Here is a 19006-nt window from a genome sequence, read left to right on the forward strand (position 1 = left end):
TCCAAGCAGGAATACTGGAGTGGGTTGCCATTCCCTTCTCCAGGGGATCTTCCCAACTCAGGGATCGAACCCGTGTTTCCTGTGGCTCCTGCATTGCAGGTGGATCCTATACTACTGAGCCACCGAAGAAGCCGTTTAAATGATGGGTTACAATTAAAAAACTTAAAGAATTTTAATAGAACAGAAAGTATCACATGGAGTAAAGGTATGAATTATATGTCCTAGATCATATTGTAAAATATACGTCAATATGGGTGATGGTTAAAAAAAGACCAAACACTATTGTGGGGTAAACAGGATTATACTTAGAACCATGAGAGCAAAGGCACATTCTAATTAGACAACATTGATGGACTTATTAACTGATGTGACCCTTGGTTTTAGCCAGTGTTATGTGAAAGGAGCTATTATAAGTAACTCACATGGGCAAAGATTTTATTCCAAAAACATTGTACTTTTATCTTCAAAAAAAAAAAGTTTATTTTTAGAGTGAGAACATGTCACTATTTTAAAATCCTGGTTCATCCAAGGTAAGTAGTCTTGGTACAGGATACAATCAAATCATAATACACACTTCAGTGATTTTTATACTGAGTCACATACTTAATATTAAGGCACATTTTACTGAATAAAAAAATAAGTGTTAAGTTCTTGAGCTTTTAAATTAGAATTTCATAAAGTGCTTTTCATAAAGTCTTATATATTATAGTAATTAAATGTATATAATTTCCTTAACAAAGGCACCTTGAAAAGGATTGGCACGTGGCATTTTGTCTTGCCCCTTTTTTTTTTCTTTTTGGTAGTTTCAGTTTCTTCACATGTCTTCTCTTCCATTGCATTTAAATTTTCTTTAATAATTCACCACCAGAACAGGCAGCCCTATTATAGAATAAGGTGAACTTTAACTGTCACTTTAAAGATCAAGTTTTAGACAGCTTTAGGAGTTTAGCAATTTCTCAAGTGTACAAACTGATTCTTAATGGCTTAAAGAAAATTATATTTGAGTGGCAAATTTGAACCATTAAGCTAACTCAGAGTCCATGATTTGAGAGGGTGTTCTAAACACATATTTTATCTCCAGGGTTTTCTGCTGTTTTCTCAGGTCCATCTGGATATAAGTTGACAGCTGTCACAGGTATAACATTCACTTTATCCAACTGAAGAATTCCTCTGAAATACAAAAGTTAAAACTAAAGTAAGACAGGGCTACTTTGAGGTTGTAATTAAATGTATACCTGGGATTAGGTATTTTTGCTTCATTTTATTTATGATGGTTAGTTCACTTTAACCAAACTAATTGGTTTGGAGGAGTAAGAGGAAGTTCCTTAGCTGGTACTGTAAGAGATGACAAGGTAAATTACAGATCCCCATGGCATACACAGTCCTAGATTTGCACAAAGTGGGCAAGAAGACTAGGCCTGAGCAGCTTTCTAATCAGTAGTCCACTGGCATGCAACCACAGATCTTTAGACAGCATTTCTCCTGTTACTCATAGCTCACTTGGTAAAGAATCCACCTGCAAGATTCACTGGAGGAGGGATAGGCTACCCACTCCAGTATTCTCGGGCTTCCCTTGTGGCTCAGCTGGTAAAGAGTTCGCCTGCAATGCAGAAGACCTGGGTTCGATCCCTGGGTTGGGAAGATCCCCTAGAGAAGGGAAAGGCTACCCACTCAGTATTGTGGCCTGGAGAATTCTATATAGTCCATGGGATCCCAAAGAGTTGGACACGACCAAGCAACTTTCACTTTTACTTTCTTTTACTTTCTCGTGTTACTAAAATACCTTGCTAGTCTTCAAAAATTTACTGCATTTTAAATTGATACTTTGCGGTTGAAGATACATAGTGAAGCCCTCGTTTCATTTATTTCTTATTATACACAATGCATTTTCCATTATAGACACTTGTTTCCTTTCTCTCCAATACACTAAGTTCTTACAGAGCAGAGTTTGTCCTATCCACATATGAATTCCCAAGACAGGTGTCTTGAGCACAAAGGTATCCAATAAATGTCTTTTAATTTTGCTAAAGCTGAAAGATGGACTAGAAAAAAAGAGATATATTATTTTTCCCCCCACTTGTCTTATTCTTCCTAATTTTTATATTTTCTACTCTATAGTAAATACAACTACTTCTTAATCATTAAAAATACTAAAGTTGATAAAAAATGACAAATACTTACTTGTATTCACAAACTGGGAAAAGCACCTTTAAGATGGTTATTACTATAATTGCTCCTATAATTCCAACCACCATGACATTCAAAAACATAAAGAATATCGGGAAAATACTGTTCCAGAACCTGCATAGATCTTTTCTGAACTTTTCCATCCACTGACACATCACCTAAAAAAAAAAGTTTTTATTAGATATGCAAGTTTCATTTGAGCTCTAAGAAACTTTAAAAATTATGTTCTAGTTTTAGGTGATGGTAACATTTATACATCTTGACTGTAATGGTGGTAACATGGGTATCTACACTTGTCAAAACTTACCGAACTGCACATTTTAAATGGGTGCATTTTATTTTTTAAATGTACCTCAAAGTTATTTACAATTTAAAAATTATTTTCTAGCAAAAGAGGCATAAATGTTTGTTACATTACTATCCTTTACAGTTATTCATACGTGTTGTCTAATATAAAGGGCTTCCCAAGTGGCACTGGTGGTAAACGATCCGCCTGCCAGTGCAGGAGATGTAAGAGACACTGGTTTGATCCTTAGGTCAGGAAGAGCCCTGAAGAGGAAATGGAAACCCACTCCACTCTTCCTGCCTAGAAAATCCCATGGACAGAGGGGCCTGGCAGGCTACAGTCCCTGGGATCCCAAAGAGTCAGACATGACTGAGTATCTAAGCACACATGACAAGAAGGCTAGTCCACTTATACAGAATGGACCTGTCAGCTATGTGTTTCCAGTATTTGGGAGACAACAGAAGGAAAGCGTGACAGACATTCTGGAACCCTATGGGGAGTTCAGTTCAGCTGCTCAGTCATGTCCGACTCTCTACGACCCCATGGACTGCAGCATGCCAGGCTTCCCTGTCCGTCAGCAACTCGCGGAGCCTGCCCAAACTCATGTCCGTCAAGTCGGTGATGCCCGTTGGTGATGGGAGTTCACTGCGTACTTCAACAGTGACAGATGAAACTTGGGCATGCTTTGATGGCAAAGACTTTGAAGAGTCTGTTCTTCCTTGCTCTGACAGATATGGAGTAAGATTAGTAAGGGCACCAGAGTTCAGGCATTCAAAAAATGACCAAAGTTTCTCCAGTAACCCAAAGCAAGCAATCCTAACCTTCAGTGAGAACCTCTTCAAAGAAGCATCCCTGGAATCTTTTGTTACTAAGCACATATCCTGCTCACTTAAATGTAAATTATTTTGAGTAAGGGGCCGAGCTAGCATAGAGATTTCACCATACTCTCTGAACCCTGTCTTCCCAGTCAGCAGTATACTATTATTAATCATATGTGAGTACTTAACAGGTGCCAATGTATACTTACATTTGCACCCATCTTATTTAAATGCTTACAACAACCTCATAGAAAAGGCATCACTTATGGACCGTTGCTGTACACATAAAGAAAAAGGTTAGAGAGGCTAGGAACCTGCCCCAGCTGACACAGCTAGTCAGCGGCAGAACCAGGATTCAAACCTAGGCAGTCTGATTTCGGAAAGTGCACTCCACCAAGGGTGCCAAGTCACTGTACAAGGTCTTGAGGGGACTGTGTGTATGTGTCCATGTATGCATGCATGAAGTCACAGAATAAACAGACCAATGGGGATATGAGAAAGACCCCCAAACAAACTGAAATCTATACCTCCACCATCATCATCTGACCTACATTACTAAGAAGGAAGACAGGAATACCTAAAAATGTCACATTAAAGCAGTGATGAGTTCATTATTAACAACGTCCCATGGATGAAATTCTCATGGTTTCCACCTCATTTAAAACGCTAGCACTTATTTTCTTTGCCATAACCATCAATGCTTGTAACACATATAAAGATAATCCCAGATACCCGGTTTACCTTATATGAAGATGGAGGCTCAGCTCTGAGAGGAGTTTCGGGTAATTTGCCAGGGAGAGCGTCATTTACAGTGGTTTCCACATTCCTGATAAGATACTGGCTGCTGGTCTGCAGTGAACTAACACTGTCTGCTGAGAAGGAAGAGCCAGGTCAGCACAGTGCTAAGCACGTGCTGGTGACTCTCCCACCAGTTCTAGGGCTCTACCCCAGCAACAATTAGGATGCTGAGAACATCCATTTTTTCCGTGGGAGAAAAACAAACATTTGATTATTTAGATTTAAATGCCAGAAAGGAACCTCAAAATAAGACAGTAAGAAGGGAGCTACAGCAGTTACAATTCTGTCACATAGAAAGTCAAATTTTTTAAGTTCTTTGTTTCAGTGGAAAAAATGATATTTCCTCTTCTAAATGAACTTAAGTGAATGAAATTCTTATTATGTATTTTTAGATGATTTCAGCAAAATGTCCCTCTGTCGTCAGCAGAGACCACATTTTACAAAGTGGATACATAAAGCAATACATGTTATAAAGCATTTTTAAAAGAAGCTTACTTCCAAACTATGATGATAAAGTTACCAATTAAAGAAATCATTTCCTTAATACTTTAAATAATGGTCTTTGAAAGTACCTTTTTTGGAGAGGTTGGGAAGGGTGAATAGAATGTCACTGTCTCGGGAAATCGAGTAGAGCATGCTTTCTTCTAAAGGCAGGGTGTAGTTTGAACGTCTGACTATTCCCTGATTCTTAATTAAAATATCAATTTCAGTAACGTCTTTTTGTTGAGCCTATGAAAAAATAGATGCAATTACTCTTTATTTTGAATAATGACACAACCTGGTAAGAATCTAAAACTGAATTTTCTTCCCTGATTTCTGAAACTAAAAAACTTGTCCTATTCACAGAATTCCTCTTTAAGACAATTAATTTGCAACTTTAATCACACACAGTGTGCTTCAGCACTCACTATTAGAGGTTTGCTCTCAGTTTCGTTTCATTGACTTAAGAGAGACTTGGCCATAAGAAACAGCAGCAGAGTTACGAACCAAATTCAGTCTCTTCACTTACTTGCTCTGCTTAATAATGATCATAATTTTAAGGGATATAAACATGTATGAATATGATCATTTTTCAAATTAAGACTTCAAATTCTAAACAAGTAAATGCTAAAACAAGTAGACAATTCTAAATGATTGGATACATGCAACATTAATGTAGCTTCTTTCCTTATCAAGTCAGAAATAAATAACTGAACGTGTGCATAACACTGAACACAAATCTTTACAATTAATTCCCAGACAGTAAGTGTACTATCTTACCTGTTTCCCATCTATCTCTACTACCTCTTCTTGAATGACAATCAGTTGTAAACTGGAACCAGATGTCATAGGCCACTCATGAACTAAAATCCTTACACTGACAATTCCAAAATATTCTTTTTCCTCCAAGTTTTCCAGATTTTCATTCTTCACTGTTTAAAAAAAAAAAAAGTAGTGATAGCTTTGAACAAAAAATGCCACCAAATCAGTTACTGAATTTGATCATTCTGTTGACATTTATATGGAACAAGACAGTTGTATACCATTATCTTTACCTTTATTTCTGACCTCATTGATGTTTCAGATCGATGAAAACAAAGACAACTTGACAAATTCCTACAATTCTTATATTCATTTAAAGGGGAAAATGCCTGATGACTTTCAGATTTTGTATGGAATTTCACACTTGCCACATCTTTCCTATTCTTTTACAAAGATTGGCTATGAGGAACCAGTAGGTGCAACTGTTTACAAAACAAGGTGGAAGACACAGACAATCCCACGTGTTAGAGAGGTGAGCACATCCATTCATTCATTCATCCATTCATTCATTCACAAAATCCGTGATTAGAAAGGACACTAGCAGTATGGACACTTGAGGGTTTTTGTCAATTCTTTTCCCAGCAGGCAACCTGTTAATCGCTGGGGAGGGTGGGAATAGGGATGAGGGAGGGACAGCCCGTAATTACTCCCCACTAACAAACGACGGAGTGGGACCGGCTACTGGCCCTGTTCCTTCTGGCTGAGAAGCCCTACCCGCACCCCAGCAGCGATGGAGGGTGGCAGTCACAACTGGTTTATAAAGCTGAGCAGCGCTATAGAAAAAGATAACAGAAACCAATGAAACTGCTGCAAAAGCAGCATTTCGTTTCTGTTCCTCAGATGTTATTGGCTGAGAATCATCTGCCAAAAAGGAACCCAGATGGATATCCTGCATGCAGGCCCAGCTGCTTAAGCCGACACTGTGCCTTTACAGAGCTGTTCTCTTGATCCAGCATGCTCTCCATTACTCACTCTCCTCCCCTAAGTTTTTAAATTTTGTTATTTTTTGATGTGGACCATTTTCAAAGTCTTTATTCAATTTGTTACAATATTGCTTCTGTTTTGTGTTTTGGTTTTTTGGCCGTGAGGCATGTGGGATCTTAGACCCCCGCTAGAGATTGAACCAGTACCCCCTTTATTGGAAGGCAAAGTCAACCACTGGATCTCCAGAGAAGTCCCCTTCCATACATTTTTAATAAACTCCTACTTAATAGTTCTAGATACCGTATCCTTACAATGCTGAGTTCATGCCTTTTCTAAAAAAAATTTAAAGCACTAACAGTGTAGTTCTTAGTTTACAAATCTGTTTCAACTGGGCCGAGTTCCTTGAGAGGATGCATTAAGTTCTTATTCTATAGCCTATGTGAAGTAGTGATTCCACCCAGAATTATAAATACATAATTTAAAACAAATACCTGGTCTAGTGGTTCTAAACCCTAACTATGTATCAGAACCAACTGGGAACAGTACAGATGCTAAAGCTTCACTCTAGTCTTAAAATCTCAAGGGGTACAGACTAACATTTGTAATTTTTAAACAGGTACATACATTTTTATTGAGAAACAAGAGGCCTAACCCCTGGTCTCAATCTAAGTTCACAAACCTGTTCCTCCTTGACTTCTCTGTTTCTGTTAAGAAACCCCTCCCGTTCTCCAAACTACCAAGGACAAGAATGACTAGGTTACCTTTGACTGATTCACTCTCATCCTCTGTATCCAGTCAGTTGTTCCCTTTGGACCATTCCAGATCCAAAGTATCTCTTCCATGTGTCCTTTCCGGCTCCACCAAACCTCCCCACCCAACACCTAGTTCATTAGCTACTTACTCTTAACATATTTACCTAACTGTTCTCCCCTTCTGTTATCCCTCCCTCTTCCACCATGCACATGGTGCCAGATTAATCTCACCATCACATGGTTTTGAGTACACAGCGTCCTTGTTAGACGCCTTCAGCAGCACCCTGTGACCTCTCTGGTGGTTCTCTGCCGGGTCCTCCTTCTTCAGGCTCATTACGATGCCCTCTCTCTCGTCTGCCTAACCTCCCTCACATCCTCGAGACTTCTAACTGGAAAACTTCCCTTCTCTCGTGGTCCATTTCAGTGTTTTCACTGTTTACCCAGTGGTCTCCTGGCTAACAGAGTTTTGCCAAGAGAACACACTGGTCATAGCAAACACCCTCTTCCAACAATACAACAGAAGACTCTATACATGGACATCACCAGATAGTCAATACCGAAATCAGATTGATTATATTCTTTGCAGCCAAAGATGGAGAAGCTCTATACAGTCAGCAAAACCAAGACCAGGAGCTGACTGTGGCTCAGATCATGAACTCCTTATTGCCAAATTAAGAGTTAAACTGAAGAAAGTAAGGAAAACCACTAGACCATTCAGGTATGACCTAAATCAAATCCCTTATGACTATACAGTGGAAGTGAGAAATAGATTTAAGGGACTAGATCTGATAGACAGAGAGCCTGATGAACTATGGATGGAGGTTTGGAGGTTCATGATATTGCACAGGAGACAGGGATCAAGACCATCCCCATGGAAAAGAAATGCAAAAAGGCAAAATGGTTGTCTGAGGAGGCCTTACAAATAGTTGTGAAAAGAAGAGAAGCAAAAAGCAAAGGAGAGAAGGAAAGATATTCCCATTTGAATGCAGAGTTCCAAAGAAAAGCCAGGAGAGATAAGAAAGCCCTTCTCAGTGATGAATGCAAAGAAATAGAGGAAAACACTAGAATGGGAAAGACTAGAGATCTCTTCAAGAAAAATTAAGAGATACCAAGGGAACATTTCAGGCAAAGATGGGCTCAGTAAAGGACAAAAATGGTAGGGACCTCACAGAAGCAGAAGATATTAAGAAGAGGTAGCAATACACAGAAGAACTGTACAAAAAAGATCTTCATGATCCAGACAATCACGATGGTGTGATCACTCACCTAGAGCCAGACATCCTGGAATGTGAAGTCAAGTGGGCCTTAGAAAGCATCACTATGAACAAAGCTAGTGGATGTGATGGAATTACAGTTGAACTATTTCAAATCCTGAAAGATGATGCTGTGAAAGTGCTGCACTCAATATGCCAGCAAATCTGGAAAACTCAGCAGTGGCCACAAGACTGGAAAAGGTCAGTTTTCATTCCAATCCCTAAGAAAGGCAATCCCAAAGAATGCTCAAACCACCGCACAATTGCACTCATCTCACACGCTAGTAAAGTAATGCTCAAAATTCTCCAAGCCAGGCTTCAGCAATACATGAACCAAGAACTTCCAGATGTTCTAGCTGGTTTTAGGAAAGGCAGAGGAACCAGAGATCAAATTGCCAATATCCGCTGGATCATTTTAAAAAGCAAGAGAGTTCCAGAAAAACATCTATTTCTGCTTTATTGACTACGCCAAAGCCTTCGACTATGTGGATCACAATAAACTGTGAAAAATTCTGAAAGAGATGTGAATACCAGATCACATGAACTGCCTCTTGAGAAACCTGTATGCAGGTCAGGACGCAACAGTTAGAACTGGACATGGAACAACAGACTGGTTCCAAATAGGAAAAGGAGTACGTCAAGGCTGTATATTGTCACCCTGTTTATTTAACTCATATGCAGAGTACATCATGAGAAACGCTGAGCTGGAAGAAGCACAAGCTGGAATCAAGATTGCCAGGAGAAATATCAATAACCTCAGATATGCAGATGACACCACCCTTATGGCAGAAAGTGAAGAGGAACTGAAAAGCCTCTTGATGAAAGTGAAAGAGGAGAGTGAAAAAGTTGGCTTAAAGCTTAACATTCAAAAAACTAAGATCATGGCATCTGGTCCCATCACCTCATGGGAAATAGATGGGGAGACAGTGGAAACAGTGTCAGACTATTTTGGGGGGCTCCAAAATCACTGCAGATGGTGACTACAGCCATGAAATTAAAAGACGCTTACTCCTTGGAAGGAAAGTCATGACCAACCTAGACAGCATATTAAAAACCAGAGACATTACTTTGCCAACAAAGGTCCGTCTGGTCAAGGCTATGGTTTTTCCAGTGGTCATGTATGGATGTGAGAGTTGGACTGTGAAGAAAGCTGAGCACCGAAAAATTGATGCTTCTGAACTGTGGTGTTGGAGAAGACTCTTGAGAGCCCCTTGGACTGCAAGGAGATGCAACCAGTCCATCCTGAAGGAGATCAGTCCTGGGTGTTTATTGGAAGGACTGATGCTGAAGCTGAAACTCCCATACTTTGGCCACCTCATGCGACGAGTCGACTCATTGGAAAAGACCCTGATGCTGGGAGGGATTGGGGGCAGGAGGAGAAGAGGACGACAGAGGATGAGATGGCTGGATGGCATCACCGACTTGATGGGCATGAGTTTGAGTAAACTCCGGGAGTTGGTGATGGACAGGGAGGCCTGGCGTGCTGTGATTCATGGGGTCGCAAAGAGTTGGGCACGACTGAGGGACTGAACTGAACTGAACTCCCTCAGCGAAGGGCAGGCTCCTCATTAGCCTACTCGTATGCCCAAAGGCCAGTCACTAGAACAGAGATTCAATAGATGAGAAAATGCAGTCACATCAATACATCAAAGAGTACTGATGTATATGACTCTTCCTCCAAATCTGTAATGGCTGCTATAGACTAAAACTAGTAACAACAAGAGCCCTCTATATTCTGACTTTCTCTACTGAGGGAGACCACTTTCCAAAATGGTTCTCAATGAATCTTGCCCCTCCAGCCTTCATGCCCCTTTGGAACTGCCTTCTACGGAGGACAAGCTGCACCTAGACACTTGTTTCAAACAGACAGAATACAGCGAAAGTGCTGGAATGTCACCTGTGTGATTAGATTATGAAGACTGTGACCTGTGTCTCGCTGGTACACTCTCTCTTGTTCTGTGATAAAGCCAGCTGCCACATTGTGAGGCGCTCTACAGAGAGGCCCACGTGGAAGAACATGGAGGGACTCCAGCTAACATCCTGTGAGGAACAATTCACAAGGAAATGAATCCTGTCAAGAACCACGAGTGCTAGGAAGCAGACCTTTCCCAGCTGAGCCAGTCAGAGCACCCAGCTAAGCCAAGCTCAAATTTATGACCTACAGGAACTAGGAGATAACAGTGTCACAGGCTACAACATTTGGGTTCAACTGTTAAACAGCAATACAACTAATACATCTACAAAGAAGAATTTTTTTAAAGAATTAAGGATAGGAGACTCTTGTTGTAGTTACATTTAATGTTTTAAAGATTCCTGTGAAATGGCAAGACAGGCTTTTACTTCAGCTTTCAAGGAAATAAACTCAACGCAACTGGGATGACTAGAAAGATGACTATAGTAAATAAAGCAGGCAGACTGTGCCCCACGTCAAATTCCTAATACATATAACATCAGTGGAATGTTATTCAAGCCAGTAACAGCACTTCTTTTCCCCGCTATGAAGGATTAACTTGCAGTACACCAACTCTCTCACTGAGAACCATAGGAAACACGTAAAAACATGAACACAAACACAGACACTGAAATCTGCACTGAATAGATACTAAGCTGAATTCTTTAGGTAGAGGGAAAATAACTCCAGAGGGGAATACAGATATTCAGGAAGGAATGAAAAGCAATAGAAAGAGTAAATGTGAGGGTAAGCACAAAGAACATTGGACTACAGGAAAACACCAAGAACAACTTATGGTGCTCAGGGTTTAAGAATCCAAAGAGTTAAAATTCATGAAAATAGCAATGCAAAAGCAGCAAGGGGGGGAATTCCCTGGTGGTCTGGTGGTTAGGACCCGGGCTTTCACTGCCATGGCCCAGATTCAATCCCTGGTCAGGGAGCTAAGATCCCTCAAGGCTCAAGGCTAAAAAAATAAAAATTAAATTAAAAAATTTAAAAGCAAAAAGAGAATAAACAGAGTTTAAGTGTTCTAAGATTTCTGCAGTGGTTGGGAAATGATAAAAGTATGAGTTTACTGATCTCAAGGGTAACCATTAAAAGAACATAAAACAATATAAAGAACGTAAAATAATATAAAAACCAACAAGATAGAAGGGGACAATGAAACAAAAAGTAAATAATCCAGAAGAGGACAAAAAAGAAAAAAAAGAAACAGAACAGGTAAGACACAGAAAACAAATAATCAAGATAGACTATCTAAATCTAAATATGTCTTTTATTACATTAATATAAGTAAACTAAAATTCCAATTAAAGACAGAATGATAGCCTGAATTAAAAAAAAGAAAGAAAAAAGAAACCACAAGTATATGCTGCTTGTAAGACATGCACCTTAATTATAACGACCCAGGAAGACTGAAAAAAAATGGAAACATACCACAAAACCATCTACCACCCTCCTCCATGTCCAGCCAAAAAGCAGTTACTGGGAAAATAATATATTTAGATAAAGCTGATTTTAAGGCAAGAACATCACTAGAGATAAATAAGGACATATTATAATGACAAAAGAGTGGATTTACCAGAAGACATAACAGTTCTAAATCTGCATGGATTTAGTAATACTGTATGTCAAAATATACAAAGCAAAAACTGACAAAACTGAAAGAACAAATGTTCTTAGTGCAGATTTTAACATACCATTCTCAGTAATTCAAAGGGCAAGCAAACAAACAAAAAAAATCAGTAAATCAAAAAAAGACTGAATGTGGTTAACAAATTTGACCTAACAGATATAGAACATAATATCCAACTAATTAAATGGTTAATGTTCTTTTCAAATACAAATGGAAAGCAACATTTATTAAAACTGACCATATGTTAAGCTATACAGCAAGTCTCTAAATTCAAAGGGTTAAAATTATACAGCTACATCTCTGATGATAGAGATGGAATCAGTAAAAAGAGAAAAAAAATCCCTCAGTGTTTGAAACTTAAGCAATATACTTCAAAATGACTCCTAGGACAAGGAAATATCACAATAAATAACTGGAAAACACTATGAATGGAATGATAATAAAGACACATAATGAATTAAGTAAAGGACACAAGTGGTCAGAGAAATACTTACTGCCTTAAATCTGTATATTAAAATAGGTAACAGGAATATTATACAAATTTCTCATATTCTTTATCTCATTCAAACAATGGGTATATTCTAATGTAACATGTTTGCTTGTCTTTAAACAACTCAAGATTCTAAAAGGTTAAAAAGGAAAATGTAATATAGACATAAAGGTAGAAGAATCAGAAAGACAATTCACTTCTCTTTGCTTTTTACAAATGTGAAGAGATTCTGCCTTGCTTGTAAATCCCTATTTACTACCTCGAGGCACATTCTTACATTGTTATTAACCTACCAGACATGCAGTTCTTTTTTTTACCCCCAGACATGCAGTTCTGAGTAATATCAATGCCATGATAGAAGAAAATGCCAGAAATAACCAATATTAAGTAGGAAAAGAGTTTTAAATCCATTAGTGTTATCATATACTGTAGTAATGATGTATTTTATTAATTTAAAATGGAAATAAATAACATCAAAGAATTGTGTTTCACTTAATGTTATTAAACACAGAACAATAATGGAAATAATTTAGCAGTACTCACCTATCAAAGTCTGACAGCTTATTCGGGTTACACCACTATTTACAGGGAAGTCATTTACATGTACCTGTCCACTCTCATAGGTTATGTTAAGAACAACCTTAAAATAAAGCAGCATATACATTAATTCCAATGGTTTACAAATGATGACAAACTCTTCATGTCAAAAATACTTTATCTAACTAAATGGGCTGTATAGATAAAAAATAAAATAGTCTGCATGATACTTAGCTAAGTGATATAATGAAAGCATAACAAAGACACACCTGTTCTTTAGACACCTTCCCATCCTCCAGGGTGGTTACATTAATTCTGATGCTGTCCTGCAAAATAAATACACAAATCAGGTAGGTATGCATTTGCTGAACTGAGAATAACTCAGTTCATTCTCTTCTCCCTCAGTTATACTTACTGTATGATCGCTTATGACTACAATAAAAGAACACTGTTAAAAAACTCATCAGGAAAAAAAAAGAAAACACGACTCATCAGTTTCATTTTTACAGCTCTTTTGTGTGTGTTGGGGGGGGGGTGGCTTTCAGGATCTTAGTTCCCCAACCAGGGATGGAACCCAGGGTCCCAGCAGTGAAAACACTGAATCTTAACTGCCTATAAAGGGAATTCCCTTTATAGACTTTTAAATGCCATTATTCACAATTTCAATTTTTCATAATCTATACACTTATCCATTTAATGTGAAATATATAATGTATCTGAGCATGTAATATGCAAATACAGAGTTTAAAAGAAAAGATAAACACTCATATATCTCCTACCCAGGAGCAAAGCTAAAATGTCATTCAGATCTTCTAAGTCCCCTGCATGATCCTTTCTGTCACATTTCCCACTGCCCCTCAGAAGGAACCCCTATACTGTCTTCCATGTTCACATTTCTTGCTTTCCTCTAGTTTAACTCCCCGTGTGCGCTCTCTCTCTAAACAACCTATTGTTTAGTTTCATCTGTGCCTGAACTTTATAAGTGGAATGATATTGCATGTATTCTTCTGGAACTTCTTTCATTTAAAACAGTTATGTGGGTAGACGTAGACACTTTTTTTTTAACAGCATTGTTTAATATACCATCAACTTATTTATTTGTTCCATGAGAGCAGACATCCATGAGAGCAGACATCAAATGTTTCCAACTTTATTGTTTTCACATACAAACTTGCTCTTATCCTTCTTAGAGGTGTCTTCTAATGCCCACGGACAAGGACTTGGGGTGCAGAGTTTCAGTGCCTCTCACGGGATGCTCAAAGACACTCTACTCAAATATTTAAGCTTATTCATGAGATGCTCACTACACAGAAGAAAGCACTATTTTAAGTGTTCAGGGTCACAGGAACTATAATTTATTATCTGTAAATGAAATTCCTTCTTAAGTGTATTCACAGACGTTGTTATCCTAGAACAAAAAGAAGACTCCTCTTAAATACCTTTGGGGGGGTATTCTTAATTTTCAAAGAGAAAAATTATTCACTTGTTCAGTCGCGCTGCGGGGAGGGCGGGGCGCTGCAGGCAGGTATCGCTGTGTGTGGGGAGACTCACGGGGTTCCGGCCACACTGGGTTTGCCCCGGCTCACGGGTGTGTGCTCTCCCCGTCTACGCTGCTCAGGCTCCCGGCTGCTCTATATGGAGCGGGCCCTGCGTTGCGTGCGGTTCGTTTTCGGGTACTCCACAAAAGCGTGGACTCAGCTTCGCCTGCGTCTTGTGCCTTCCCCGGCCGAGAAGCTCAGGCAGCCAGAAGCCTGACGGGCGCACTCTCCCCGGGTGCGGTGCGCCTTCTCCCCACCGTGGTTCCAGCCTCAGTTTCCGCCCGCGCCTTCTGCAGTTTGGTAGGGGATGCCGACTCTGGGGCCGAGTTTGCCCCTTTCCCCTCCCCCCTGCCTCCTGCTAGCTCTTCTCCGGAATTGCTCAGTCCCTTTGTTCTGTGAATGGCTGGCAGGTTAATTTTCTCTCTCTCTCTTGCTATCCCACAGTTTAAGTTGCTGTCTCACGTTAGCTCCCTCCGATTGCCCTCAGGGCAATCGGGCCCTGGTCCTTACCCTAAGCAATGCCTCCTGCTCCCCTCCGTTCTGCCCCCACTTGCTGGTGGCGGATGTGGGCGTCTGGGGTACTTTTCTGCTGGGAGTTGCTTTTAGGCATGTAATCTGTGAGTTTTATTTATTTTTCCTCCCAGTTAGGTTGCCCTTCAAGATTCGAAAACTTCCCCCAGACCCGCCCGTGAGAAGGTTTCCTGGTGTTTGGAAACTTCCTCTATTATGACTCCCTTCCGGGCATGGGTCTCTGTCCCTAGCTCTTTTGTCTCTCTTTTTATCTTTTATATTTTGTCCTACCTCCTTTTGAAGATGATGGTCTGCTTTTCTGGGCACCTGATGTCTTCTGTTAGCAATTAGAAGTTGTTTCGTGAAGTTTGCTCAGCGTTCAAATGTTCTTTCGATGAATTTGTAGGGGAGAAAGTGGTCTCCCCGTCCTAATCCTCCACCATCTTAGCTCCTCCCCAAGAAAAATTATTCATAAACATCAAACTAACACATCAGTGTATTTCTTGGCACCATGAGCAACCCCAATACTTTATATATTTCTAAAGAATGAGAGAATAAGAGTAATTTTATGGGCTGAGTTTATTGATTCCTGGGACAACTTGATAAAGAGGATACAAACATGTAAGTTCGTACCATCTATTCACGATGACTTTGGTCCACTTCCCAACTCCCAAAGGAGCCCAGAAAGCTTTAGGACTAGTGATTCCTCAGCTCCAGCCCAGTTTTCTTCTGGCCCATCCTTATCTAGAATTAAGTGTGGGTTAGAACAAGTGAACTCATCTCTTAGAACAAACTAACGTTCAATAAACCATCAAGTTGCTGGCTGTACTGTTTTATGCCCAAATTTCAGTCAAGAATTCATTCTTTCCAAACTAGACGATCTATTTGAAAACTGTAGAGCACTGTTCTTCTAACAGCCTGGAGATAAGTCTCCAGTGATGCTCTTCTGAGAAACCTTTTTATAGCTTCTGCCTTTCAGTAGAGAACATACCCTATATTGTGAGTAATTTACTGCACTTACATACATCACTTGCCCAGCAGAACTGGGCCCATTGTCTTTGGAAAAGACAGTGAATAGACACGAGCACACTATATTTTCCAGAGGGCCAACTTCAATTACATTCTTTGGGATCCTCTTGAATGACTTCACATCAGGAGAAACTCTCATCCCTTCCTGCCTCCTAACCCAAAGTTCAGAGCCAGGTCATATTTCTTGCTCTTTCCGAGAGCTTCTGACGGAACTGGAAGTACAGGCTTGTCAGCCAGGGCAGTGTACACTTAGAAATGGGTGGCAGAACTGAAGTCTCTCCCCACTCATTTTCAATTCTCCTCTGATTCCGTCACTCACAAATGCCCACCTGGGACAAAATGACTTCCTAAGAACAAAAGTGATAGATACCTGGTTTAAAGTAAATCTGAGGGAAATAAATGAAATAAATATTTACACACATAAGAAAAAAATATTTACACATATAAGAAAATAAGCGTCTTCTGGCTGCCCTCCTCTCTTTGGTCACCAAGTCATTTTAATATTAGAAAAATAAACTGTAAAAAAAATTTTATTACTTCACAATCTGTGTAACCTCAACAGCTGACAACTTACATATGTAAACAAAACAGAAAAATGCTTATAATCCAATAAATGAGTGACTGAAGAGATAGAGAATTTTCCTAACTTCAACCAAATTTCTTACATTTAGGTCAGGCGGGATATGAAGATAAACAGATGAAAACATGTGTGATAAAGCAAGTATAAAGTGTAAAGTGAAGTCGCTCAGTCGTGTCTGATTCTTTTCGACCCCATGGACAGTAGCCTATCAGGCTCCTTCGTCCATAGGATTTCTCCAGGCAAGAATACTGGAGTGGGTTGCCATTTCCTTCTCCAGGAGATCTACGCAATCCAGGGATTGAACCCGGGTCTCCCACATTGTAGGCAAACACTTTACCGTCTGAGCCACCAGGGAAGTAGATTAAAATACAAATGGCAGGCTGAGTTGGTATTATTCAACAGGGTATCCACTAACCACATGTGACTATTTACATTTAATTAAAACTAAACAACATATTAAAAACTCAGTTCCTCAGTCACACTGGCCACATTTCAAACACTCAATAACCACAGTAGTCCAGTGGTTACCATGATGCAGAGTTCAAACACACCATTGCTGCACAACAGTCAACAGAACAACTCCTATCAAATATGCATGACCACTCTAAAACTCTTTCAAACGTTCTGTACCTTTGAATTTTTCACAATAAAACTTTGAAAAATGTTTCGATTCAGAGGCCTCAGCTTCCCACATACACCTTCCAAGGAATGAGATTCTCCTCCTAGCTGCAGAGCATTCATTTAACCAATGAAATGAGTGTAGATCTGGACTTCCCAAAAGCAGACAGAAATCATAAGAAGAACTGAAATGAACAACTCACTAAGAACCCACAGTATGGTGTATTATCAGCCTGCAGTCTAAAGGCAAGCATATAACAGGAATAGACTCAAAGGTCTTTGGGGTTGATAAATAACTATGATAAGTCTCTAAAGTCTGGAAAAGGGGTAACCAATGACTCTATTTCCAGGACCCTAGGAATTACTTCATTTTAATTTGGTCTCGATCTCATATTCATATTTTCGAACAGCTGCAACTGTGGTCCACTTTGGATATAAGTGATTCTTAGAGCTTGGGATGGTGTGGCTTCTTGGAAAATCCCAAGAGAACTGAAACCGAGTTACGCTATTATTTTTGTAGCCAGGAAGGGTAACGCCATAACTCTTAAAACAGTGAAAGTAAAACAGTGACATCTATGGTGTCAGTCACCCCTAAATGCGGGGTATTCAGGTCTTGATTAGTAAGAAAAGGTGCACCTATGTCGTTTCTTCTCATTCTGGGAAAATCGCATTGTGAAGTCTTCAGACTTTTCCCCCATCACACATTCAACGACTGAGAAGCAAATACTGGTTAAGGGCAGCGAGAGTCCCCCCACCCGGGCAAAAGCGGTAAGAACCAGTCACCCTTCAGTAGAAGCACGCGGTGATGCGCAAACTTCAGTCCACCTCGGGATCACCTGAATGGAGAGCTTGCTGCAACGCTCTGCTGGGTCCTCACCCTCGAGCTTTTGATTGGAGCCTTTCTACCAGGTTCCCAGCTGATGCTGGCGCGCCTGGCCCCATCGCGCTTAGAGACCGGCTCCTCTAACACCGCCCGCTAAAGGCAGGCCGGCAGGGTCTGCGCGGGGTCTTCCCCGTCTCTCTGCCTCTGCGGACCCCGGGCACCCGGCTTGCGCGCACCCGGAGCCCCGCGCGCCGGGGGCAGGCATTCCTTCCCGCCACCCGCTGCAGCAGACAGGTGGCCTGGAAACGCCCTCGCTCTCTCTCGTTGAGCAACTTCCACGTTTCCCTAGCACATAAACACTGCCTCGCCCCAGAGACCGGCTCTACCCCAAGAAGGCGCCATTACAAAAGGCGGTGATCGGCGACTTTCGACGGCAAACGCCCGTCAAGACGACAACAGCCGAGACTACCCAAACAAGCAGTTTCGCTGCGCCGGGCTTAACCACACGTTAAAGATTCCCTTTCACTCTCTCGCCTCCCCCGTCCCCTGCCGCCCCCGTTTCCTTGGGTGCTTCTCCCCACCACTCCCCGCCCTTTGGGAGCCCGGCCCCCAGTCCCCGGCCTGCCGGCGGGGAGGTGGGAAGCGTCGATGCGGGCGCTGCCGTCCCAAGTCCCCGGTCCGGGCTTCTCCCCGAGAATCCCGGCCGAGTCGCGTCCGCCTAGCCCTACCTTTGGGGCTGGCAGCAGGAGCGGCGGCTCCAGGGTGCCGGTCGTCAGCCACCCGGTGGCTGGCAAGGCCGCGAAGACGAAAAGCCGGAGAGCGAGGGGCGCCCTCGGAGCGCCCTCCATCTTGGACAGGCCGGGGGCGGGCGGCGGGCGTGGGCCTGCGGGCGGGAGGCCGGGGCCTAGCCGGCCTGAGGGGCGGGGCTTTTCGTGGGGCGGGGTGGGGTGGGGAGCCTTTGTGGGGGCGGGGCG

General features: G+C 41.2%; 1 protein-coding gene across 2 annotated transcripts; it reads right to left on the reverse strand.

Annotated features, from left to right (window-relative positions):
- Positions 1-817: 817 nt before the first annotated feature.
- Positions 818-18938, reverse strand: GINM1 (glycosylated integral membrane protein 1). Of its 2 annotated transcripts, none has more exons than XM_065931164.1 (8): positions 18761-18938; positions 13204-13260; positions 12941-13037; positions 5350-5501; positions 4662-4818; positions 4033-4160; positions 2182-2345; positions 818-1170 (listed from the first exon to the last, which is right to left on the reverse strand). In XM_065931164.1, exons 1-8 carry the CDS (start codon positions 18878-18880, stop codon positions 1059-1061), a joined length of 987 nt encoding a protein of 328 aa, XP_065787236.1. In that variant the 5' UTR covers positions 18881-18938; the 3' UTR covers positions 818-1058. The 2 variants fall into 2 exon arrangements, with proteins under 2 accessions (XP_065787236.1, XP_065787235.1); XM_065931163.1 differs by having other exon boundaries at positions 4033-4163; positions 18761-18937.
- Positions 18939-19006: the final 68 nt, after the last annotated feature.

Source organism: Muntiacus reevesi, chromosome 3 (genome assembly GCF_963930625.1).
Source record: "Muntiacus reevesi chromosome 3, mMunRee1.1, whole genome shotgun sequence".
NCBI lineage: Eukaryota > Metazoa > Chordata > Mammalia > Artiodactyla > Cervidae > Muntiacus > Muntiacus reevesi.

Excerpts from the sequence above, each read along its gene's own strand:
- GINM1 (XM_065931163.1), bottom strand. The coding sequence starts at position 18,880 with ATGGAGGGCGCTCCGAGGGCGCCCCTCGCTCTCCGGCTTTTCGTCTTC. Across the intron at positions 5,502-12,940 it reads AAGCTGTCAGACTTTGATAG|TGAAGAATGAAAATCTGGAA; the intron begins GTGAGTACTGCT and ends TTTTTTAAACAG. Across the intron at positions 1,171-2,181 it reads TTCCCAGTTTGTGAATACAA|AGGAATTCTTCAGTTGGATA; the intron begins GTAAGTATTTGT and ends TTTGTATTTCAG.